The sequence below is a fragment of the Convolutriloba macropyga genome, chromosome 1, assembly GCF_964194025.1.
Source record: "Convolutriloba macropyga chromosome 1, txConMacr16.3, whole genome shotgun sequence".
Taxonomy (NCBI): Eukaryota; Metazoa; Xenacoelomorpha; order Acoela; family Convolutidae; genus Convolutriloba; species Convolutriloba macropyga.
Window position 1 is genome coordinate 76,731,484 of NC_134468.1, and position 27,314 is coordinate 76,758,797.

General features: G+C 37.6%; 1 protein-coding gene across 1 annotated transcript in view; it reads left to right on the forward strand.

Annotated features, from left to right (window-relative positions):
* Positions 1-26,901, forward strand: part of LOC142351665 (uncharacterized) — a 67,042-nt gene extending 40,141 nt beyond the window's left edge. Inside the window, exons 2-3 of the mRNA XM_075403808.1 lie at positions 25,678-25,849; positions 26,373-26,901. Of these exons, the coding sequence (XP_075259923.1) occupies positions 25,678-25,849; positions 26,373-26,742 (542 nt within the window). The 3' untranslated portion in view covers positions 26,743-26,901. The remainder of the gene's footprint in view (positions 1-25,677; positions 25,850-26,372) is intronic.
* The last annotated feature ends 413 nt before the right edge of the window (positions 26,902-27,314 follow it).

Below are 27,314 nucleotides of genomic sequence, written 5' to 3' on the forward strand. Positions count from 1 at the left end.
CGAGGGTTTGAGTACTCGCATTTGTTTGCTCAGCGCGTTGTAGGTGACGCTTGAACTTCTTTCTACTCAATCGTTTTTTGGAGATACTGGGTACTTTTTCCATGTACTTATTCTCTAAGTTGTGCTCGACCGCTTTGGTTAATTGGGCAAAGACCAGTCCTGACTCTTCTAAAATGGAACCAAAGAACTGATGTTTACAGAGTGTGTACAAGCAATCGACTGTTTGTTAAATATAAGACAAGTTTTCTACTTTCTCTAGTATCTTTTTCACTGAGGATTAAATGAGAATAATGTGGTAGTGACAAGTCTTCAATGGACAAAAACTGTCGTTAAGAGTAGCGACGGAGTGTTTTTTAGTGAGTAGATAAGGTTTTGAAATTGAAGTAAAACCTGACACATCATTGCTGCCATTTCTATTTAGGGATAACAGAATGGAACCTATATATGGAAACAAAAAGTACGGTAATGTAATTTTCTATTTTCAGTTTTGTGTTTCCATAAAAAGCTAAAAAAATCGTTTTCGAAATGATACTGTTCAAGAAACAGAAGACTAAAAAAATTCGTTGTTATACTTGTTCGAAATATTTCAAGCACTATTTTCCTTTTCTTTAATGCAACACAGACGCGCTAAACACCTCTGGAAATTTGGTTAAAAAATTTGCGAACCGCAAGATTTCCGAATCAATTACCCTATAAGGAAATGACGTCATTTAGCATACTTTTTATGGGTATAAATCGCGTCATCAGCATAAAAGGAAAATTTTAGTTATTGAGAGAAATTGTATACAAAAACAAATCTTTTTTTTTTGTTTTTCACTCTCAGCTCAAGTTGTTGAAATGTCTCTCTCTAAAGTATGGCCCTTTATTTCGAGTGCTCCTTCAATGTACACTCAATCCTCACCAAAACCAGGGACTGATTCGGTTTCTTTTTAGATAGACTTTGTTTCCAATTCAAAGAGATTTGGGAGATTTACTGTGTCCCAGATTTCACGAAACGGGCAACTTTATACTGAACCAACCTTTCAAGTCTATAGAAAAGACATTTCTGACTATGAGTTTCAAAAATTCTGCCTCCTCAGGAGGATCTTCTCATTGGAGAACTAGAGATGAGAGAAAAGCAACCTCAATTCGACAAAAACATAGGCATGGAACGTGCTGGAACAGTGTCACAAAGTGAGAGAGATTAGCATTTCACGAAACCGGAGACTCTATCTTACTTTCCTCCAATACATCAAGGACAACCCAGCTTCAACTTGTGTACAAATTCGACTTTTTTGTCGAAAGGAGAACAACGAGTTCAAACAAGTGACTTATGTCAGCTACACTCTGGATGAATTGAAGGAGTTGATACAAAATCGGAAGGACTTTTCTAAAATTTAACAATGCACATTTCAATAAATGTGTTATTTTATAATGTATTTGTCTTTTTAATTCATTTTATTTGATTCATTTTTCATTTTTAACCTAAAAATGAGTTGGAATACCTCCTGAAAAATTTATCTGAGTCTAAGAAAAAAACCAAAAGTATTCCATGTGAGACTTCACTTTGATTTAAAAAAGTCTTCTTATACAGTTCTTGAAGCTCTAAGTTTTCCCAAAATTGATAAATTTGACAGGGAGTCCAATTTTTCAGAACTAAAGTGAGTTATTCATAACGGACTACGACTCACTACTTCAATATATCAATCTGATAAACAAGAAATTTCCGTTTCACAAAATCGTTGGAACGGAGTTCAATGGAGTTTTCTGACAAAAATGAACTAAAAAAGAAGAATACAAAAAATTAACTGAACATTTTCCTGACCTTCTTTCTTATGTAGAGACTTTCAAAAAGACCAGTATGAATTTAGATAAATAAAGAAAAAAGTTTGATGGAGATTGTCACACTTTTAAACAGTGTTAACATTGTTACAGTAGTATTTTTCCAATGTTTCCCAAAAACGAAAAACAAAAAAAAACTGTTTCCTGACTGCATGCAATTTGGGATCAAAACATTAATTTGGAGAAAATTGACCAAAATTTCCCCCAAGGAGGACTTATTGGTTACGGTAATTCAATTCTGGACTTTTCCTGGCAAGATCGAAAGTGTTTCTTTTAAATGAAATTTTACACGATTCTGCTGGAGCGGTCAAAAGCAACTAGAAACCATGGACCGGGTAATTGTTACATGTTACCTCAATTTCTGAGCTCATGTCTCTTGGGTCACATTACTGGTCTATTCTTTTGTATCTTTATAAAAATATGTCATCCACGTATTTTCAAAATGCTAGTCTGTTGATCATTTTTTGAAAAATCGTTCCAGACGAAAGAATGCCTCTCGTTGTACTAGATACTGAATGCTTAGAAGGAAAAATTGTCAAAGAGTTGGGAATCTTTCTGGACGGAATTGTACTTGGATACAGTTTTCTCCCACCTAACGACTACAAACCGACTTTAAAAACAAAATGGAATACAAAAGTATGCACGATATAAATTGGAACAATGGAAAGCTTGATTATTCTGAGCTGGCTTGTATTATACATCAACCTTGCTCACCAACGACACAGTACTTTGCAAAAAGACTCTAAAAAAGCAAAATTTTATCACCCTACCTGTTTAAGGATGTGAAAAATCTTGATGATCTTGGTTGTCCGAAGGCTTCCAAACTATTAGAAAGTGACGAGTCTTAATGGAATTGCAGCAAATACCCGTATCGACACAAGAAGATCCTTCACTGCGCAGAAAAGAAAACTTACGTTTATGGAAAATGGACTTTGATTTCTTTGATAATATTTCATGTTTGTATTATTGATTATAATTAATCATTTTCATTTTTAATTTTTTTTCTCTGAAAATAGTATTATAGAATGAATTGATTAAAAAATATCTACAAATACTCGTTCCCATACTTTATTATTCTTTCATAGTCTTGCTCCTAACTTTGGCACTTTTTTCAGTTTTGATGGTTTTTCTCACTGATTCCTTTGACGGAACAATTTTTTGGTTGTGTGGTTCACTTATCTTTTTGTTTATTTTTGGCTTTTTTGTTGTTTACTTTTCAATTCACTTGCACAGTTACTTTATCCCTAGAGAAGACGATTGCGTAAAAATGACTGATCAAACTGATAAGGGACTTCAATTAGGTAATTTTGTCTTAGATGACAATAATCAAGAACGTCAATTTGGAAATGTTTTGGACGGACGTGTAACCGGTCCTTAGTAGTTTTTTGTCCCAGTTTTTTGTCATACTATTGATTTTAGCTTTTTGTATTGTAAGAATTACATTAATTAAGACTTGTGAGGAGACAACAGTTTGGATTGCCATTTTTGTCGAGTACATTTGGATATACTTTACCTTCTCCAAAATTATGAACAAAATAATTTCCACAAAAAAACGAATTTTTATTTCATTGGTTGGACCAAGTGGATCTGGGAACTCTCATCTCATCCATGATTGGTTAGTTTTTGGAACTTTTCATCTAGAACTTTTCCGAGCTCATATCTCTTGGGTCACAGTACTGGTCTGCTCTTTTGTATTTTTTTAAAAGTTTGTCATCCACGTATTTTCAAAATGCTAGGCTGTTGATCAATTTTTGAAAAATCATTCCAGACGAAAGAATGCCTCTCGTTGTACTAGATACTGAATGCTTAGAAGGAAAAATTGTCAAAGAGTTGGGAATCTTTCTGGGTGGAATTGTACTTGGATAGAGTTTTCTCCCAACTAAAGACTACAAACCGACTTTTCAAGCAAAATGGAATACAAAAAATATGCACGGTATAAATTGGAATGCTTGATTATTCTGCGCTGGCTTGTAATATACATCAACCTTGCTCACCAACGACACAGTACTTTGCAAAAGGACTTTAAAAAAGAAAAATTTTTATCACTCTACTTGTGTAAGGATGTGGAAAATCTTGATGATCTTGGTTGTCCGAAGGCTTCCAAACCATTAGAAAACGACGTTGCTGAATGGAATTGCAGCAACTACCAGTATCGACACAAGCAGACTCTTCACTGTGCAGAAAAGAAGCCTTACGTTTATGGAATGTGGACTTTGATTTTTTGATAAAATTTAAAGTTTGTATTCGTGAATGTAAGTTTTTCCTCTGAAAATAGTATTAGAGAATGAATTGGTTAAAAAAAATCTACAAATACTGTGTTCCCATACTTTATTAATCTTTCATAGTCTTGCTCCTAACTTTGGTACTTTTTCCAGTTTTGATGCTTTTTCTCACTGATTCCTTTGACGGAACAATTTTTTGGTTGTGTGTTATGTTTTGTTCACTTATCTTTTTGTTAATTTTTGGCTTTTTTGTTGTTTACTTTTCAATTCACTTGCACAGTTACCTTATCCCTAGAGAAGACGATTGCGTAAAAATGACTGATCAAACTGATAAGGGACTTCATTTAATTAATTTTGTCTTTGATGACAATAATCAAGAACGTCAATTTGGAAATGTTTTGGACGGACGTGTAACCGGTCCTTAGTAGTTTTTTGTCCCAGTTTTTGGTCATACTATTGATTTTAGCTTGTTGTATTGTATGAATTACATTAGCTACGATTTGTGAGGAGACAACAGTTTGGATTGCCGTTTTTCTCGAGTACAGTTGGATATATTTTTACTTCTCCAAAATTATGACCAAAATAATTTCCACAAAAAAACGAAATTTTATTTCATTGATTGGACCAAGTGGATCTGGGAAATCTCATCTCATCCATGATTGGTTAGTTTTTGGAACATTTCAATCAGAATTCGATAAAATTACGCTATTTTTATCATCACTATCAATCTCTTTACGGACTAATGTCAGAAAACATAAAAAACTTTGAGTTCGTTCAAGGTGTTGATTTTGAGTTGATACCGAATTTATCTAATAACCGAACAAAGTATTTATTTGTTTTTGATGACTCTTGTTAAGAATTTTCTAGTTCGGAAGAATTTGTAAAAATAGCTACTGCTGATATGTTACGTAGTAAATGGACTAAATATTAGCCAATCAGAATTGAGTATTTATATTCTAATTTAAATGCGTACAGAAATCGTTCTAAATTAATAAAACGTTCTAATATCGTAGAAAGTAGAAAGTTCCGAAAAAGTCCATTTACCCTAATTTTAATTAAATATAACCACTATATGTATCGATTAAGCTGGTTTTCGTCTTAATATTTTTAGGTTTTCTAGACAATTGCCGATTGAATACGAACTGTTTTGAAGTCAATGACATCAGACGAAAAAACCTGTTAAAAGAACAACAGAAAATCTTGCTGTCTAAGTTCCACTTGTTGCTTTGTACGTTTTACAGCTAATACGTTATTAAATCGATCGTTGCGTACACGTTGCTTTATATGCTATGGTTTGTACGTTTTGGAGCTCATAAACTGACTATAGCGAATTGAATTCACATTCGAACTTCAGTTTTACTGAGTTGACATGGTGCCGCTCCTTATTTGAGCCGCCTTTAGTATATACCCCGGTCCTCGTTCATACTGAGGATAGAATTTCACACTGCTTTTGAACCGAGAAGGAGCTCCGCTAGCTGCATCCCAAAACGCCTCATCTCCCCCACCTGGTGCCAATCAACAACCAAGGGCCGTATCAGCTATTCTATCTACAGTGGGGGCTCTGGCTTCCCAAAATGTGGATGCGCTGGAGGCCGATCCTCTGAATGTACTCAATGTGGATTGCGAGAAAGCCAGAATTGCAGTAACAACTGTTGGAAATGGTGGTCTCCCGCCCTATTTAAAAGGAAGTCACAACTGAAGCACTTACTGAAACAAATTGAAAAACTCAATTATTTTGAGGCAAAGGTGTAACTGGACCTGGACCCCAGAGGCTGGACCGGAGAAAGAATTGAGATCGGCGGCCAGGACATGGACGTCAAAGAGGACTTGAGCTTAGCCGCAAAACTGTAAGACAAAACCAAAACAAATTTTACAATTTTTTCGCTGTAAATTTATAGTTCATATAAAAGTTTTAGACGGCAAGAAACCCAACTCGTGAATTTTTTTGGATAATGAGTTAGTAGAATTAAACAAATATTTGTAGAAAACACTGGTTGTGGGGCCATAAAAAACAATTTTTGAGACAGGAAAACATGGATTTCAAAAATTTTTGTTCTAATTGCCGAAAAGTTATAAAAAGTGATCAAGTCGGTTCGTATTTCAAAAAATTACCTGTGATATAGAAAAAATCAAGAAAACATTATGCTAAATTGTTCAATTTTGGTCAATTTTGATGCAATTCTAATAATTTTAGAAAATCAAAACCGAATATTGATAAACCGTATCTTTAAGTTTAAAACCGTCCAGTTTGCTGGATTACCGTTCCGTTATCAAGAATTTGCAAAAAATTGACCAAGACTGGAAAAAAATGGACAAAAGCATTAAAATTTTGACAAAATTGTCAAAAATAATTTTTCTCTACAAGAAGGTTTGTTAATTGACTGAAACTCATTACACAGAAAAAGTTGTGAAAATTTTCGCAACCTCCGGCCTACAGAAAAAATTGATCGAATCCCTATGATTGTTGCTCGTCGCTCTTTTATGTACCGTTTCGAGCGCATCCTTTTCGTCCTTTAACTTTTCAATTCTCCGTGTTGCGTTTTTTTTTCAATAAAGTCGCTCTCCCAAGACTTTGCTTTTCGTTTTCTCCGTCTACGTTTCTTGATTTTGTTGTTGAATGTCATATGTGATGAAGTATGATGTCGTTTTTGCTGTAGTATGCTGAGTATGATAGTATGCTGGTTTGTTGTTTAGGTGTTATAGCTTTTTAGGGTGTGACTTAAGTTCATTCTCGAGTTACAGCTGGTTTGTCCTTTCACTTTGCAACTTTACTAATTTACTAGCCTTCCTGTTGTAGTATATAGATTTTGCTGCTTTATGTTTGTGTGTACCTGTATGATTGCTAGTTGGTTTGGTCTTGTTGCATTCTAGGGTGTGACTTAAGTTTATTTTCGAGTTACGGCTGGGTTGTTTCTCGACTTTTCCAATTATCTTAGTCTACAAATACACTATTGTAGTTTATTCAATTTTGCTGTAGTTTGTTTAATACTGTTAGTATGCTGATTGTTTGTTTTGGTTTGGGTTTTGATAGGATGTGACTTAGGTTCATTCTGGAGTTACGGCTAGTAAATTTTTTGACCTTTGCATCCTTTTAGTGTACTACTGCATTGCCGTATATTAGTTTGTCGTTAAATTTATCGTTATAGACCCATTATGAACTATATTAAATTGTCTTGCAGTAGCTTCTCTCCTTCTTCCTAGGGTGTGACTTAAGTTTGTTCTGGAGCTACGGCTAGGTTGTTTGGTTGAATTTTTGCTGTGGTCTGCTATCTTAGTTCTTTCCGACCTCATTTCCCGCCCGTTCTTTCGCACTGTCCCGTTTCGTCGTTGCGCGTTTTTCGCTCGCTTTACCGCACGTCCCGTTTCCGCTCCGTCGCGCACTGCTCGCTCGACTTCTCGTCTGTCCCGTTTTCGTTGCGTCGCTTGTTGCTTGCTCGACTTCCCGTCCGTAACGTCTCCGTTTCGTCGCGCGTTGCTCGTTCGACTTCCCGTGTGTCTTTTGTCTCCCTCCGCGTTGAGCGCATAGTGTTCAGCGCTCCACTTCTGTTTTTGTCGGGTACTGTCTGCTCGACGACCTTTTCTGCTCTTTGGGCGGTTTGTTTTACAGACTGTCTACAGTGTGCTTGGTTTGTTGCCTTTTTGCGTTGGGGTTGTTTTTGTGGGTTTGGTTTGTTTGAAGTGTGCATATATTAGATAACCGTTTGCAGTGGTAGTTTTGCTGGTCTTTGGAAATAAAAACATCGTGATGTCTAATAGTCTTGATCAAAAAGTCAAAAAGTTGTACGCTGCCAGGTCAATCCGTGAGGCTGAATTGCATGCCATACATGAAGATATCCTTCATGGTATAAATAGTCAAAGTAGGCGAGTGAAATTTGAAGGCCAAGTAACAAAATGCAAGGAAGCTTTATGACTGTTGTATACAAAAATGAAGACCTGATTGCGTTTGCTGGAGAAACAGAGGATCCAATTGCAATTGTTCCCTCATTCGAGTCTTACCTGGAGGCAATGACCACTAAGAACGACAAGATCCAAACTTTATCAACTCTGTTGATGATGAACGGAATGAATTTCAGGAACCGAGGGCTTCCATTCGTTCTAGAGTTTCCTCACTGATGAGCTCGTCAAAAACATCTAGTCAGCGTAAACATGATTACGTAATTGCTAAAATGAAGCGCGAAGAACTTGAAAAACAGAATGAGGCAGCCATTCGCCTTGCTAAACAGAAAAAGCAAATGGAATTAGATGAACAGGAGGAAAACAACAGGAAACGGTTGGCAGAGGCAACTCTGGAAGAATTTGAATTGCTGGACGCCGTTTCTAAAGGTAGCCAATCTGAAACAACTGCAAGTGCTAAGAGCTCAATGAGAAGTGAAAAGGCTGTCCAAGACTGGATCAACATCTCACTTGCTTTAAGTTTTCACAATGAGGAGAAAACTAGTGAACCAGAGGTTATGATTGACCCTCCAGAATGCCCTAGTCACAACAACGGCGAAGCAGTGCAAGATCACAACACTGACATTTCAAGGCATTTCATTCCAAAAAATTGTCGAGGCAATTACATTTTAAGCAATGAGACCTTACAACAACTCGATCCTTATTACACTCCACCTGAAAATGTTTTGGCTGCTGCCAACACACAGGTGTTGTACCAGGCGCACCTACGAGCGCAAATGAATCAAACTTGCCAACAAGGCACGGTGCTTCCGGGGGCTTCTTCACCACCCATTCAAGAGCCTGTTCGATCACAAATAAATCAAAAAAATTCGTCTGATTCTTTTTCCACACGCACAACTTCAAATTTTAGAATCCAGGGGACCTGAAACATCAAATCTGCCCAAAAAAAATTTGGCTCAGCAAATATGCTCCCGACAACAAATTAATTTTGTTCCCCGAGCACCAAACGCCATTCTTCCTCCTTTTCCGACAACAAATCATCCAGCCCCCGTAATAAACGTTCCCTTGCACCCAAGCGCCCCACCAAGTCCAAACACTCAACAGCACTACTCCGAGCCCGCTCGTCCTAATGACTCCCCCATTCCGAACCCAGTCTTCGCACCTAACCTCATTGCTCCCATCCCATACGCCCCTTTGATTAATCAGCTTCTCGTCAAAAACAATTTTCAGAATAGTAATAACCGAGTACACAAAGTTGTACGTTCTGTTGCTCCTCCTTTCCCAAATATGGCCAATATCCCTCTTGGCCAAAGTTTTGTGCCAAATATGAGTCATTGGCGTGTTCCGCAGCACAGACCGTCATTAGTCAACTTAGAAATTACTACCGTAAATAATGTTGCTCCAAATGCACAGGCACACATCGCACAATCAGTTACTAATTTTCGACAACAAATACATTCGAATTCACCCCTTTTGATTGGTATGCAATCACCATCCGGCACACATCAGGAAAACCCGATTGCAACTACAAATAATATTGTACCTGGCCTGGCCGTTGAGATGGAGTGGTCCGCAGGTGTCTGCACCTGCCCCTCCGATGCCGGACAATGTATCATTGATTAGGGTATTAGCTGACGCAGTAACCAGCAAGAAAAATGACCCCTTGCCAGAATGAAAACTTGCTCAGTATAATGGCGATCCATTACAATGGCACGAGTGGTATGGTCAATTCAAAAGCGCGATTGACTCGCAATCGCTAACTGATGACGTTAAATTGACATACCTCAAAACCCTCGTCACCGGTAAAGCAAAGATTGCAATCGCCGAGTTCGCTTACTGTGGCTTAATGTACAAGGATGCACTAAGGACTTTAGAACGTAAATTTGGCCAGCCACAGGCAGTCGTAAGTGCACACTTGGATAAACTAAGCAATTTTCCGCCTCTTAAAATGCACAATAGTGATAACATCATTAACTATTCTGCAGCCATATGCAGCCTCGTTGGAGTTTTCAAGTCACTATCATTTGATGCTGACTTGAAAAGCGCTTCCCTACTCAACCACGCGGTACAGAAGTTAACACCAAACATGAAAGAGTCTTGGTGGCTCTTTACGGTTAAAAAGCACTGGGTTAAGGCTACCCTCCTTGACTTTAACGATTGGCTCAAAGAAAAGGCTGAGGCCCATGATCTTATGAAACAAAGTGCAACCAAGGCAAGGCCTGAAGACAACAGCACTTCAGTCACCAAGACCAAAACAGCCTCAAAAGTGTTTGCATCAAATTCGCAACAAAGGGAAACAAAGAAGCAAATGCCATCTTCTTCCACAAACACCTACTCTCGCTGTATTGTATGCAACGGTAACCACTGGCTATGGGAGTGTCCAGTTTTCAAGGAAAAGACTCCAACCCAGAGAGCTAAGTTGGTGGGGGATAATAAACTTCGCTTTTCGTGCTTACGCGACAAGCACACGTTCCGCCAGTGCCCTCAACCAAGAAAGTGCCGAGCAGAGGGGTGCAATAGTTCGCATAACACGTTATTGCATGGAGCAGATAGGGTTTTCCCAACGAAACAGTCAACAGATTCTAATACCACTCAGCCTTCTGGCAACACATGTCAAAGTAAAGCAACCACTAGTCAACAGTTGTCTAATAAGACCACAACAATGTCATCTGTTACTGATGCTAAGGGGCTCTTTCAGGTAACGGAATTGCAGTTGGTCAATTCGTCTCGTGTAGATACCAAGGCATTAGTTTTGTGTGATACCGCCTGCAGTAACTCTTGGGTGGCCGGTAGTCTCGCAGATAGACTCGGTTTGCACGGTAAAGCACTAAAGCTAACTGTCAAGGGTATTAATACCGAGGAAGTAGTTGATACTAGGGTTGTTGAAGTTACTTTGAAACCAAGAGAACATCAGGATTCCGAACCATTCATCATCAACCCTTTAGTTAAAGAGAGTCTCAACGTCGGCTCTGATCTCATTAATGTACAGGCCCTGCAAGGGACTTACCCACACTTAGCAGTCCTTGATCCCGTGACATATTCCTACAAAGACATTGAAATGATACTCGGACGAGATGTCTTTCATGCCATCCGCCCGTTAGAATACTTCTCTACCGATGAGAAGCGTTCACCCGTTGCCGTACGCTTACCCATAGGTTGGGTCTTAAGCGGTCCGTTACCATCAAGTTCTTGTATAACCTCAATGTGCTTTAAAGTGAATATCGAACATGACAATGAGATAGCAATTCAAGTAAAGTCATGGTACGACATTGAATCATTTGGGACAAACCAGCAGGTTGACCCACGATCTGAAGCAGACGAAAGGGCTCACGAAATCCTTGAGAAAACAATCATACACAATGGCCTGAGATACGATGTCGGAGTGTTGTGGGCAGCAGACAACACCCAGCTCCCAAATAATTACTTCTCCTCCCTTGTGCAACTAAAATCTCTCGAAAAACGGTTGGCCGGAGATGAAGACCCTAGAGAGAAGTATACTTGTACCACCAAGGAAGATCTAAATAAGGGGTATGTAATTGAGGTTCCGGACGCTCACAAGGTTGAGAGCCGGTCCGATAAAGAGTGGTACCTACCCCACCATCCGGTGTTAAACCCGAACAAACCGGGTAAGGTGCGTAGGGTGCTCAATAGAGCAGCAAAATTTCATGCTGTCTCACTGAATAAATCTTTGCTCACTGGCCCCGATCTGCTCCAAAACCTTATTTAGGTACTTCTTCGCTTCCGACAACATCCATATGCCGTCTCTGCCGACATCGAGGGATTGTTTCTACAGGTTGGTGTATTACCATCAGATCAACCATCACTTCGCTTTCTGTGGCGGGAGAACCCCACAACTAACGTTGTAGTGTATCAATATACGCGCCATATATTTGGGGCTAAAGACTTGCCCACATGCACCAACTATGCATTACAACGCACAGCGAGAGACAATGCCAAGTTTTACCCCGAAGCTGCAAAAGCCGTCCTTGAAAACTTCTACATGGACGATTACCTTGACTCAGTGGTGTCTCCTGAGAAAGCCATCAATAGATCAAAGGAATTGGATCATCTTCTCCATCTCGGTGGGTTCAAGCTTACAAAGTTCGTAAGCAATGTACCAAATCTGGCTGACCGAATTGATGGGTCCCCTCAATCTACTGAGCCCAAGGTCATTGTTTCATGTCAGGAGGATTCATCGCATGTGCTAGGGTTAAAGTGTGATCACACTAACGACACTTTAGTTGTGAGTAGGGGTCCAAGCTGCGCTATTACCAAGTCCCTCACGCAACGCTTTGTCCTAAGTCTTGTCTCGAAAGTCTTTGACCCCATTGGTCTTGTCGCAAAGTTTACCGTCGGTGTGCGACTGCTCGTAAAAGACATCTGGCGTGTCACAAGAAAACAATGGGGTGATGAGCTCCCACAGGACATGGTTCAAACATTTTTGGTTTGGAGTGCGGACTTACCAACGCTTGAAAACATCAAAATTCCTCGAAATTATTTTACTGGACCCTTTGATAATTTAGAATTGCATATGTTCGGTGACAGTTCCCAGGATATTTTTAGTGCCGTCGCATTTCTTCGAACCCGAGTAACAACTCCTACGGGCAAGATAAAAACAGAGCTTGCGTTTGTTTTGGGGAAAGCGCGTGTGGCGCCAATGAAAGTAATGACTGTCCCAAAACTGGAATTGCAAGCAGCTCTTTTTGCCGCTCGGCTGAACAACCAAATTATTCAGGCACTTACTGTAACTGTTAACCAAGTATTAATGTGGACAGACAGCACGACCGTTCTCCAGTGGATAAACTTTAATGAAAAGCAACCAATCTTTGTTGCAAATCGCGTTTGTGAAATTTTGGAGTATACCAGCGTTGACCAATGGAACCACGTCGCAACTAAGGATAATCCAGCTGACGCTGGCACGCGCGGAATGTCCGCTGGAATTTTAAAACTAAGCAGCTGGGTCAAAATTCCACATTTCATATCTAATTCAAGTTTCATTTGCCGAAACATGCCGGCTACCGTAACCTCGATGGTAGCATTACTGACCCTACTGAGCTTGACGAAGCCGAGCGTCATCTACAGTACTTGGTGCAAGGAGAGTCTTTTGAAACCAAAAGAAAAGATCTTCTCGACAATAAATCTGTTAAACGGAGTCGCCGAATCGCTCCACATTCACTGTTCCTTAGTCCAAATGGGCTAATCCGTTCCTCGGGTTCCTCTTAAGCGTTGAATACTTAAGATCAATGGTGCAGGAACACTATACAGTACTGAAACTAAGATCATCTTTACGTTCTATCAAAGCACACTGTCTGAGATACCAAGAATTCCAAGCTGTATTTATGCAACCAATTATGTCTGACTTACCTAAGGAGAGACTTGCTTACCAGTCTCCTCTTTTCACGAACACTGGCGTTAACTACTTTGGGCCATTCTATGTTACTGTCCGCCGTACTACTGAGAAAAGGTGGGGCTTCCTTTTCACCTGTCTCACTACTCCCGCTGTCCATTTTGAGATAGTTAAATCCATGGACAACAGTTCTTGTGTTATGGGAGTTGAGCGGTTTGTCCCGTAGGGCTAGACCTGCCATGATTTCGTCGGAAAATGGCACAAACTTTATTGGAGCGGAGAAAGAACTCCGAAAAAGTACTGAAAAGTGGAACTTTGTCAACATTGCAACTGAGCTTGCTCACAAAGGTATAAAGTGGAGATTCAATCCACCCAGCGCACCACATCAAGTTGGTATCTGGGAGAGGTTGGTACGCAGCTTCAAACGCGTGTTGTATACTATTCTTGGCACGCGTGGCCTCACGGATGAGGTACTGCATACTACTTTTTGTCTCGTAGAGAATGCTCTCAATTCGCGTCCTTTAACACCCGTAAGCGCTGATCCGTGCGATTTGAACGCCTTAACGCCCAATCACTTCATTCTAGGAGAATACTCCACCGGTATTACATCTCTTATGGGCAATAATGGGCTGGACCTTCGTAAACATTACGTCCGTGCGCAGTCGTACGCTAATGCAATCTGTTCCCGTTGGATCAGAACGTACGTACCGACGCTGAACCGACGCTCTAAGTGGCAGACGCGTGCCGAGCAACACCTTAAGACCGCAGACTTGGTTTGGATAGTCGAGGAAACCAAACCTAGGTGTTACTACCCAACAGCTCGGATTGTGGAATTCCGTTACGGCTCCGAAAGCGTCGTGCGCTCCGCCGTTTTACGTACGTCGACCAGTTCACTCGTCCGCACGCTTGTAAAACTTGTACCAGTTTTCCCAACATCTTCTTCCGGGCCGGAGGATGTTACGTAGTAAATGGACTAATTATTAGCCAATCAGAATTGAGTACTTATATTCGAATTTAAATGCGTGCAGAAATCGTTCTAAATTAATAAAACGTTTTAATATACGTTGAAAAATCCGAAAAAGTCCATATAACTTAATTTTAAGTAAATATAACCACTATATGTATCGACTAAGCTGGTTTTTGGCTTAATATTTTTAGGTTTTTCAGACAATTGCCGGTTGAATACGAATTGTTTTGAAGTCAATGACATCAGACGAAAAAACCTGTTAAATGAACAACAGAAAATCTTACCGTCTAAGTTCCACTTGTTGCTTTGTACGTTTTACAACTAATACGTTATTAAATCGATCGTTGCGTACACGTTGCTTTATATGCTATGAATTGTACGTTTTGGAGCTTATAGACTGACTATAGCGAATTGAATTCACATTCGAACTTCAGTTCTACTGAGTTTATAAGTTTAGTTCTTATAAACTCAGACATAAAGCTTTAAGTACAGTATACATAAAGCACGATCTTTTCATCAAAGCCGAGTAGGAAGGGATATTGAGCTACGAAACACCCATATCGTTTTATTCAAATCACCCAGAGACGTCTTACAAATAAACACGCTCAGTCAACAGTTGGGATTGGGATCTCAACTATAAGCCTGGTATACCACAGCAACTTCACTTCCCTATGGTCATTTACTTTCATTTACTTATTGACTTGACACCAAAAGCAGTCGACCCTCTAAGATACTGTACTAACAGTGGATCAACACCATCATTAGTTTTTCTAGTTAAAACGGAGCAACAGATTACATTTTGAACGATGAGCACACAACATCCCTCTACTCTGATCGCGTTCCAGAAATATTCTCAGAGCTTCAAAATAACTTTCCTCAAATATTGTCTCAAATACTTCATCCAGTTTTTAAACTAGTGCATACTAAATCTTTTAATAGGAGAGCTAAGAGAAATTCAAAACCAAGCAGTTTTAAAATTCAGAGAAGAAACTCATCTGCTTATTTTAAAAAGAACTAGTCCAAGTAAAAGAAGAGAGATACTGAGCTCAAAAAAGGAATCAATTTCATATCAATTTTAACTTCGTCAATTATTAGTCGTCTCTCTTGAAATGGATCAGTTTGTTTTGATTCCTTAACAACTTTATGAGCAAAAAATTAAGTTGTCACCTCAAAGATTGGACAAATGTAACGAAAAACAGGATTGGTTCCATACAATTTTAAAACTGTTTTTAAAAAATTGAACGCCAAAACAAAGTCTTCCAGCAACGAATCGCTTATCAATGAAATTTTATATTCACCTCGCATTAAGTTATTCCTATCTGACTTCATTCTGTTCAACAGAAGAGATACAAACGTTGCTTTTGTCAATTTCGATTTCGCTCTGAAGAGGAAAAACGTTGAATGTCCCGATATTTATTACACAATTCTTGACGCAATGAAATTATAAACATCCACATAAAATTATAAACAAAGACGCCAAAAGCAAAGAACGAGGAAGCTAGATCCCTTTCAAATCTGAAAAAGTCAAGCTACAGAGGTTGTACAGGGAAGGAAAAGCCGCATATGGTTCAGTTCAAAACCTTCAGAAAGCTACCGGGTATTCAAAGAAGAAGGTTACTGATTTTTTATACAGAGAGAATTCTTACACTAAATTAAGACAAGCAACTCGACATTTCAAAAGATTACCTGCTTTTGCAAAGCGTATTAATGAGATCTGGTGTCTTGATTTGGCTTTTATGGATAAATTGTCTGAATTTAAAAACGGTGTGAAACATTTATTGATATGTGTTGACGTCTTTTCTTGCCTGGTCTTTGTCCATTCAATGAAGCCAAAATATGCCTCTGATGCTGTAGCTGCCATTAAAAAAATGTTAAGGAAGAACACTAAACCTGATAGAGTGTGGGCCGATCAAGGTACTGAGTTCGGGGGAGAATTCGAAAAAAATTGCCCTAGTGAACACGTCAAAATCTACTCTACAAGAAGTGAAACAAAAGCTGCTGTAGCAGAAACAGCAATAGGATCTTAAAAAAGCATTATTGATCGCTTCATGGAGGAAAACGGCGATAATTGCGTTCACAAAATGCATAGTTTTGTTAACACTATGAACACAAGAGCTAAAAGATCTATAGGTAAACCCCCCAAAAACGTTAAAAATTCAGATTTACTATCAATTTTTTTCCAACAAAAACCCTATTTTTGAGTGCAAAAAACCACGCTTTTAAAGTGGAGACAAAGTTCGAATCTCCAAGTACGACACCACATTAAGGAAAAGTTACAAGTCTCAATTAACAAGTGAAATTTTTCAAATTGATAAAATTGCGACATTAAAACCACCAACCTATAACCTTCACGGAGAACATGGTGACGAAATTCTAGGCAAATTGTATGAACAAGAGTTGCAAAATTTAAATCTTGCAAAGTGTATCATTTAGAGATTAATTTTTTTTACTGTAGAATTGGTTTCGAATGCTTCCTTTGATTGTTACCCAAAAAATAAATTAATTTCTGTTACAAACTTTCTTCCTGAAGAAATTAATCTCGAATGAGAATGGAAGGTTGCAATTACAGAACTATCTTATCCTTCCTTGTACCAAAACATGAGGGAGGAAGGGAAATTCCTCTATCTAGATGAAGCAACGCCAAATTCAAAACCATCAGACTATTACACACTTGATCCAGGTCTATCTACTTCGATCTCTGATATTGTAAACGAAATGAACAACAAAATTCAGGAACGTGAAAAGTATGAAAAAAACACCAATCAAATTACACGTTAACAAAATTACACAGCGAATTTCTTTGAGTCTTCCCAATGAGAATTCTTTACTTAGTGCTGATCTTTGTCATGTCTTTGGATGTTAAGAAGCTGTTTATGGGATGGGTTAAAGCGTTCATGAGTGGTGCTGGTCAACATTTTCCAAAATTCGCTTTTGACATTGTACGAATACATACCTTGATGAGATGTAGTGATATCGTTGAATACAACATTGTGGGTGATACAAAAGCTGCTCTTTTACGATGCATTCCTTTTATATCGAAGGTTAAGAATGGAGAGAGACATCATCTCAACTGGGCAATAATTGAATTATCAAAGATTTCCAAACCTACAGTTTAAAAAAATTCTGAAAAACTCATTCCACAGCAAAAAACTAGAGCTCCGGGACTATTATGATGAAAAAGTACCTTTCAACTCTGTTGGAGTAACTAGAGCAGTACTAAAGTTTAGAAGAACTTCTGAAAACCACTTTTTAGAATAAAGACTGTAAAAAATGGTTGCTGATAGTGATTTACCGTATTTTTGCGGATATGCCAAACAAAGGGGACGGGGTTTGAAGCTTTAGCACAAACAATTGGGAAGATAGCAATTCTTTTTTTGAGACGATATGTTGTCCCAGCAGCAAAAAGAGTGGGAGCTGATTTAATTGAAATGGCCGCACCTGACATTGGAAATGTTTTGACTGGGAAGAAATAAATCAAATCGGTTGCTGCTAATGTTAGAAAAAAATATTTACGTAAACAGCTAGGTGCAGGGAAAACAAGAAAGCATCGCTTTATTCGTAGATCACCTCCAAAAATCAGTCGACATCGTCGAACAAGAAAAGACATATTTGCTAATCTAAAATGAATTCTAGATCAACAAACGTTTTTAGTTTTCGATATGGACATTTTACAAACTCTAACAGATAGAAGTATCTATCTTGATTTGAGAGATATCCACCTACAAATCAAAATTGGGCTCCAAAAGGGAAGATTGATTGATTTATAACTTTACAAAAAAAGATGAGCATTGAAAAGCAGATATGGGTATATCTTTCACGGATGAGGATTTACATTATCCAACTCACGTCAACAATATATTACACTCACTCTTCTCCAATTGTGAAGTGTATCTGAACAATTAACAGATGTACAACTCGAATGGTCTCTTTGGACACAAGGCTTTATTTTCCAATGAATTCAACTCTTCAACAAGAAATACAGAAAGTATTTCAGCTTGTCATGGATACGAACTTGAAGAGCGTGTGATTATGAGAAGATTATGAGCGATTATAAGAATATTGGCTATTGATTTATTCCAATGTGAAAAGTTACTGCTTCCAAAAACAAAAGTTAGACTGAACTTGATTCCTGCAAGACCTAATTTTTACAAGATTTCCTACAATCCTCACGCTTCCCTTAAGGTTCTAGACTGTTCTTTATTTAAACGACGTGTGGTTGTTAACGAAGTGTATCACCAGACTGTCAAATACCAATTAACTCATCGACCTGTTTGTTATAATTTTATTGAAACAATTGCACGTACGTTTATTATTCCCTCAGGACAGAACCAGTTTATTCAGGAAAATGTTTTTAACAATGCTCTAACCAGAAAAGTAGCTATTGCGATGAACACCAATTCGGCATTCACGGGATATTTTCAAGAAAATCCTTTCCATTATCAAAAATTTGGTTTGCGAGAACTTAGAATTGTTCGCGGAGGTAACGCTGTAGAATTATCACTTGATACAACTAATGACTGAGCTTGTAGAGCTTGTAAAACTATCACTTGATACAACTAATGACTGTAGAGCATACGTAACAACAATGAAAGCAATGAACTTTAACGAGGAAAACTTGCGTTACCAAATCATCTATTTTGGAACCATTGCAGACTGATGTTCGATCTCACTTCACTTCAAGATGCTGGAGAAAATATTCATTATCCTGAACTCAGCGGTGAAAGTATTCGATTGGAAATGTTTTCCGATCATCCACTAAGAAACTTGACAGAAATAATTTTCTAGGAGAAAGGATGTCTACCGTTAAAATTGATCAGTTTGGGACTGTTGCTAAAAATGTCTTAGATTTTTTCTCTTTTATTTACGATTTTGTATACATTGTTGGAACATTTTTAGGTTTAACTTCATTATCTAGCTGTTGTTCTCTACATCAAAATATTTAGCTAATGGATGTGAACTGGGGTAGACTAACTTCAAATATATATATTTATACTCCTTTGCTATTTTTCCTTGGACTTTTTAAAATTATTGTTTTGTTTTATCCCAGTGCCCAGGAAGAAATGGTCGACAAAATCACAAAATCCAAAGATTGTTGCTTCTCTCAAAATCAAAGCGAAAGTTTTCAGCTTGATTGCTCTGTCAGGAATCCTTGTACAAACGGTGCTTGTGAGATAAAGAAAAGGAAACTTATTTGTCATGGATAACACATCACTTTGTGACATTATTGAACGTATTCCAGAGCTCAAATTCCGGTATATTGGATCCTTTCCAACAGATTTTGTCCTAAATTTACCCAAATTCAGTTTTGCAATATTCAACAATTCACCAAGCAGTGAGGTTTGTGAACATTGGATAATGATTGGTCGCCTCAATAGGAAATATTTTTATGCGGATTCTCTAGCACGGTCAGTCACACATTACAAATTGTTGAATAAAATATCAAAAAATGATACACAGACCACTCCAGAAAATGCAAAACTTGTTTGGGTTCCACACTCTATCTATGCTGCATTTCTTCTTTTTAAACTTTTACTAACAAACTTGAACAATGTTCATGATGTGCATGTACTAAATTTTATTAGTAATTATATGTAAACTTGATTACTGGGGTATACACTAAGCTGGTGACCAACAAAGTCGACTTTAGTTTTTAACAATTGTACGTTTTACTCATTTAGCTACGCAAGTTTTTCATTTTTGTCGACTTTATTAACCCATTGGCTAAATGTACCTCGGTTTCACTTATTTTGATAATAATTTATACCTATTTAATTTAAATGTTCGAGTGATTTTGTAGTTTTATGTGCATAATTTGTATGGTGTCTATTATTTACAACTTTTCCAATTCAATTTCTTTAAAAAAGCTGTCATTTTTTATCAATAAGAAGAGAGTATTTAGAAATTATTGAAAAAAACTGTAAACTGCTAAACAATAACATACTTTTGTTATTAATGGAGCGGATCTTAATTAGCTAATACAGTAAGCGCCAATCATAACTAGCCAATTTATTGACTCCGAACAGCTACAATGACGTAATTTCAACACAAAAACAAAAAAATTTTGCAAAAAAATTCTGCAAAAACTGCAAAAACTCTGCAAAACCCCAAAAATTCTGCAAAAAATACCCTAGATCCTATTCCTAATCGTAATACATGTCACCGGCTATATTTAATCTTTATACATGTCGGCGGCTATAACTAATCTTAATACATGTCGGCGGCTAAACTAATCTTAATACATGTCGGCGGCTATAACTAATCTTAATACACGGAGATTCTATTCCTAATCTCAATACATGGAGATTATATTCATAATCTTAATACATGGAGCCTAATACATATGGGCGCCCCTAGATTCTATTTCAAATCTTAATACGTTAGGGAAGACCCTAATCGGTCACAGCCGCTATAACCAATCTTAATACATGGGGGTCCGCACCTCCGGGGAGGGTCGCTCACTCTATTACTACTGCTTCATTGTAAATAATTTTTAATTTAGTGTTGCTTGTATATGCAAGATGCTTATTATCCTTATTTTAAATCCCAATCTCTCAACCGTTAAGTTGATTGATGAACAATAGGTAGAAAAACTAAAATATTTTAAGTATATAAAGTACGTAGGGATAGGTAATGTCACAAGAATGACGGAGAAGAATTTAGTTTGGAAAAGGAGTTTTGAATACAAGAGGTAGGCGAGTAATGATTATTCCCTTCTTCGGTTGGGGAACACAACTCGTTGTCTGTGATCATCGAGTAAGCTTCTGACATCCCACGAGCTATTAAACTGGCCCTACATAATTAGGCCCTCAATCAAGGTGAGAAATTCGTGAGTCTCGTATTTGTTAAACATTAAGCTATCGATCGAGGAAGGGTCAATTACAATAGTAAACTCGTAAAAATTCGCGGGGACCTCCCGAACAAGCGTTTCTAACCCCGGAACGTGATTGTTGGTGTTGGCCATTCGAATTTGGTTTGTTGTGATAAGAGAAAAGATCCTGTTTAAATAAAGAGCTTTGAAACAATAAGATATTTATACAGTAGAAATCAAAATAACCACGCGTTTTTTGTTCAACGAAGTGATTTCTGTTCATTTATTGTTGAAAATTAACGAGCTCTATTCAGCTTTGAGTTTTATTGTTCTGTGTGCAATCACTAAAAAGCAATGAGATTCAAAAAGAATGAAACGAATGTAAGTGACCGAGGAAAAAGATATACTGTGTAGAGGACGAGAGAATTGAAAGTAGGCAATTCATTGTGGCTCTCTTTATCTAACTGCTAAGTTCAGTAAACTTAGACTTCAATGAGTTGAAGGGAAGCAGCTAAACAATGAACACGCCACCGAGACTAGTTGAGAATGAGGATAAATGGGTGTGGAAATTCTCTATGTTGGGACTGACGCAACGAATCAGAATGATTCGGGTGTCTACACACTATCTGATAGTGCAGTTGAGGGAAGACGGTGGATTTGTTCTTTTGGAGGAGGGGAATGGCCCATGGCACGAGCTGAGGGGCTTCCTATCGAAAAATTGGTCGCTCAACTCCGTTGGAATAGCAGAAGAGGACGATAGAGCTAGTTCCTTCCAGCCGAGTGTTCACGCAGAAGCATCAAATCGCTGAGGCTGGAGTCTACCGACAGGCTTAACAGCTACTCGCCTTATTATGGATAGTCATCAACGGAGTCAGAGAGTGGTGAAACTTGAGAACTTGAGACCATTTCCAGCGAAGATGACTTCGTTTTCACCAGCTAAAGTTTCACGATTGGTGGAAAAAGCTGCTTTTGATCCCAAAAACCTGTAGTATATCACTATTAAGACCACTTTAAGGGAAATGGGACAGGCGGTTAGATCAGCTTGAGTGTAATAATTAGCCATTTTTATAAGTTTTAGCAATTATTCAGGAGAAAATCATTCTAGAAAGGAGGAGTGTAGAAAATGGGAAATCCTATTTTCCTCACAAAAGTGTCGCATTTGAAAATGGATAAAACTTGAATTGGTCACCTACAAATGGTTAGTAAGACTGTTGACTTGCAATTCAAAATCATTTGACAGACCAGACATTATTGGAACAAAAAGGGTGGACGTAGAATTTGAGCAGGTGCAATAGTGATTTTCTTAAGGGGACCGAATTTATAAAAGTTGTTTATCATCAGGTATTTACCTCAGTGTTATGAAACCTGGCGGGGAGCCAGTGCAAACCCTCGGGCCAAATTCCACCGTTGCCACTTGTGGGGAACTTTTTTATAGATGCCGTAAGGGGGACTTTAATCTTCCAAATAAGGCTTAAATTCTTGAGTTCATAGTTTGACTGATTGATTATTTGGTAGCATCATAAATCTGATATTGCTTTTGTGTTAATTTGAATAGCCTGTGTAGAAATCAATAATGTATAGAGAAGGTGCTTAGGTCATTCAATTGTTCATTTGTCATCATAACAAACTTTGAGAAAGCGAGGCACATTTGCTGTAGTCCATAGCGGCGGTTTGAGCAAAATTGTTGTTCACTAGTTCTAATACTCGGTGATTCCAACAGTTGCTGAAGAAGAGTATAACACCATTGTTGTCTGATGTGGCGGATTTATAGAAGGCTCAAATTAACTCTGAAATCGTAGAGGAGTTCAACTTGAGTAACAAAATCAGAGAGAGAGCAAAGTTGTTGTCGAGTAAACTTAGTCTTTCTGAAAAGAAAAAAAGGTTATCGAGAGCCATATTATTGAGATCCGTGAGGCTGATATTAGAATAGACAACTTTGCTTGTTCAGTTTGATTTAGAGAGATTGGGCTCATTTGATAGATTTCAATTTAGTACCTTGAATAAATTTTGGTTGCCAAAAACTCAATTGATTTTTCCTGAATTTGTTGATTTATTCTATCGACTATTAACCTAGTCTAAATATGAAATTTTAAAGGTTAAAATCAATATCTGTTGAGTTAGCATTTTTTGTTATAACAAAGCTGGCTCGGTAAGTCGCGGTACCAATATTAAGTCAGTAAATAGAATCTGTAGTTCGAAGGTTCAGTTCGTCATCTAGAAAAGATATCAAGCAACGTAATAGCCGTAAAACGTACAAAGCAAAAAGTGATACTTAGACGGCAAAGTGTTTTTGATGCTCTTTTTCTGGTTGTTTATCTGATGTTATTGACGTCAAAATCAGTTCAAATTCAGTCAACAATTGGTTAGAAAACCTAGAATTACTAAGCCATAAACCAGCTTAATCGATACATACCGTGGTTATAATTACTTAAAATTAGGTTAAATTAAATTTTTTTGGGAACATTCTAAGTATATTTGAACGTTTTATTCGCATTTAAATTCAAATCCAAACACTCAATTCTGATTGGCTAAAATTTCTTCACTTAGTACGTAACATCTTTCAAAACTAATCCTACCATCAACGCATTGTGATTCCGTGTGATGTTTGTCGCATAGTAATGTTTGTCATCTTTTTGAACTGGTTCCGTGAATATTAGTCAGACGGAAAATGGGCCACAGAGAGAAATAGCCCAAACGAGACGTTATTTTGAGTTAATAATTTTGATTTAAGAACGCACAAATGTTATCCCAATGGGACAGATTTCGCTTAAAAATTTCATTTAAATCTTATCAGGTTGATATCGACACCCACGGACAGCTATATCCAAGTCTTTGACAATTATAACTGTCAATTTAACAATAATAGGTAAGCATTTAAAATTTAACAGTAATAGGTAACAATAATACATAAGTTCAATTTAACAAAAACTGGATATTAATGCAGAAAAATATCAAAAATTTCTTTTTAGCTTCTTCTGCTGTAGCTTTTTTAAAGCTCTTTTTAGCTTCTTTTGCTGTAAAATTTGCAATGAAAGTTTTTCATTTTCAACTTTAAATCTTAATTCAAGGAATGCTTTTAGATTACACAACAGTAGCTACTTTTACAACAAATAAAGCTATTTTACAATAGTTAAGTTTTTTTCTACTTAACAAACAGTTAACAAGCTCTGCTCTAGAATTAAAAAATTAAATTAGACCCACAACAACCAATAAAAACAGGCTGAATTCTTGATTCGATAGAGGAAAGCTGTATCCTAACGAGGGAACCGAAGAACTCTTTGATAACTTTTAGACATTCACATTAAAACGCATGATCTTTTAAAGAAAATCTATGAAAATATTCATCATTGAAAAAAAAATCTCACTCTCATTTTTAATTCCAATGTTTAAGACAAAAATTTCTTCTGAACTTAATCCAACTTATTCATTGTGTTCTTGGAGGAACATTTCATTTCTTGCTTTAGTTAAAAAAATCGATACACACTGCAACAAGAAATAAGGCGGTGAGGAAAACTCCCGCAATCGGTAATGTTGTGCAAAAATTTTTATTCATAAAAACCGCAAACCTTTCAAGTAATCACCGCTAAACTTAGTGCAAAACTTAGTAAATTATCAAAATGAAAATTATCCCTTATCAAAATTTTGTTTTGTACAAAACCACTTCTGGGCGAGTACATAATCTTACGTTAGGTTACAGGAGCAAACGCGAAAATTTAAGAGGTGATTTAAATTACATGCACCGAGTTATGGTCCAAAAATAATGTAAGATTAGCGTTGAATGCGGTGAATTTTTGCGCTTTTAGCGGTGAAAATTTTTTTTCACCGCAGTCACCGTATTTCTTACAAAAAAGAAACCGCCCTTCACGGGTGCGAACCTCTCGCCTCCTGCATGACATCAACTTCTTAGTCCACTGTGCCATCTGTGATTTTCTTTATTGATATTTCCTGTAAATTTAAGATATACGTTGAAATTAGCGATGAATATTTGCAAGATCTGCAATTTTAGCGGTGAAAAAAATTTTTTTCACCGCATTCTGCTGATAGCAGTGAATTTTTTTTCACCACATTCTGCTGGTAGCACTGTATTTTTGTTTCACCGCATTCTGCTGGTAGCGATTAAAAATTCTCTTTCACCGCTTAAGCGGTGAGAAAAACTTTTTCACCGCTTAAAAGATTTTTTGTCACCGCATTCATCGCATTGAACGCAAATCTTACACTTTTATTCAAATTCATCGCAAATCTTATATCTTTTAGCGATTTTTAGCGGTGACACCTCGACCCGGGCTTACGTTTATAATCTTAATAAATGGGACAAATCATTTCTAATAGGAATTTGCGTATGCTTTTATCTTTACAGCGTTTGAGCATTTTTAGCTTATAGGGGAATTAGGATTGTTGACGGCATGAGTTAAGCCTGGGCAATTTCCAGAAACTTGAGGAATCGGGCACTTGAGAGTTATTGAGAAATTCTGATATCTCGACTATTTTGGCGTCATGTAATGAAAACTTTTATCGTGAGCAGTATATTTTCATGCTTTTTTTCCATTTCCGCAGTATTTGGAAAAAACTGGAAGCAAAAAATCGTTTTATTTCTTACGTTTCTGTTAAAATGTTTTAGCTGAAGGTGCCTACCGATCCTGCCCAGTTGATTATGTAAACTCCGTCGTTGCTGAGGCACTGAGAAAGGGCAGGTTTCCCATAACAAGATGCTTCAAAGCAATAGAACAGACATTCAATTCCTTTTACGAAATCCGACAGTATTGCATGGGAACCATTGCAGATAGGGACAGGTAAAATCTTAGATTGAGGTGGTTTGATTGAGACCGACGGCTGCGGCGAATTACCAGACAAGATCTGGACTCTATGAAAATACACATGTAGTTCAGAAATGGACATTTACAAATTTATTGCTTTGAAATTTTTGTTCTTGAAATCAAGTTTAACACATTTATATGGAAGTAATCCTGGGTCGAGGTTTTACGGTGAATTTTCGAAAGAAATGCATTGAAAAAAATAGTTTTTACCGCTTATTTTTTACATCTTTTTGCGGTGAATGCGGTGAGTCGCGGTGAATTATTTATTTTCACCGCGTTCTCGGCATTTTTACAAAAAAGACACTTCCATGCACGGTTTGGACCTCTTACTTCCCGCATGTCTTCAACTTTATAATCCACCCCGCCAGCTGTGACTTACTTCTATCATGGGGTTTTGAAGGGTTTGCAAGATAGATCCAGCTTTTGATAATTTTAAGTGTTTGTTAGCCTTTTATAATGCGAGGCAATCAGAGAACATATATGAAGTTTAATATTTTAGATGGGACAAAGTTTACGTGTTTCAACCCAAAAGAAGGGAAGAAATTGACGCAATGCGAGTATATCTGAATGACACGATTCCAAATTTCAACCAAAAACATTCCAATCTGTGGCTGGGTTTTGTGAGACCCCGTGAGTGCCATGGAATTGAACAACTACCGGGCCTCCGTGACTTTTCTGGCCAATGGCTCCCAGGGTACTGCAAACGGGGTGCTGAAATGAACTTGAGTATTTTTGAATCCCCCGAGCCCAATAATAGGGAAAACAAAGAGCATTGCACTTTGTCTCCGCACGAGGTTGAGGTTTGGGACGTGAATTGTGAATATGAGGACAAAGCATATGCTGTCTGTGAAGTCAACATGGAACCTTAGGTGCCATAAAGGGATGACGATGATCAAATATACAGATTCTGAAAACAATTTGCAAATCATTGGCATCGATTCTATTATTAACGAATCACGATTGATAATAAAAACTAACCAATCAAAAACGTAGAAAAGATTTTGGCGAGGGTGATGAATGACGATTATTGAGACTTGATAATATAAATAAAAAATTGCTGTTCATTGATATAGTTTTCGAGAGCTGTATAATTTTTCTTTCAGTATTTATTTCTTTATCAGATCACAATTAGCTACTAAATCTACTTCGTATCTGCGCTCAACATTCCTAAGCAGACCTAACTTTTGCTCCTCGAATAACACGTAATCAAATATAGTCGTACACTAGCTTCTCAAGTTCTACGCCAATCCTATTCCGGCGCGTAAGCAAAACATCTTACAAAGATAAAGATCACTCGAAACAGAGTCGAACGGGGAAAAGTTCAATGCCGAGTTCACTCAAAAAGTGCTTTTTAATAATAGAAAACAGTTCGCTTGCAAACTCTGTCTCCACTTCTCGATAAAACTAATGAACAAACAATTCAATTTATAAAAAAAGACTC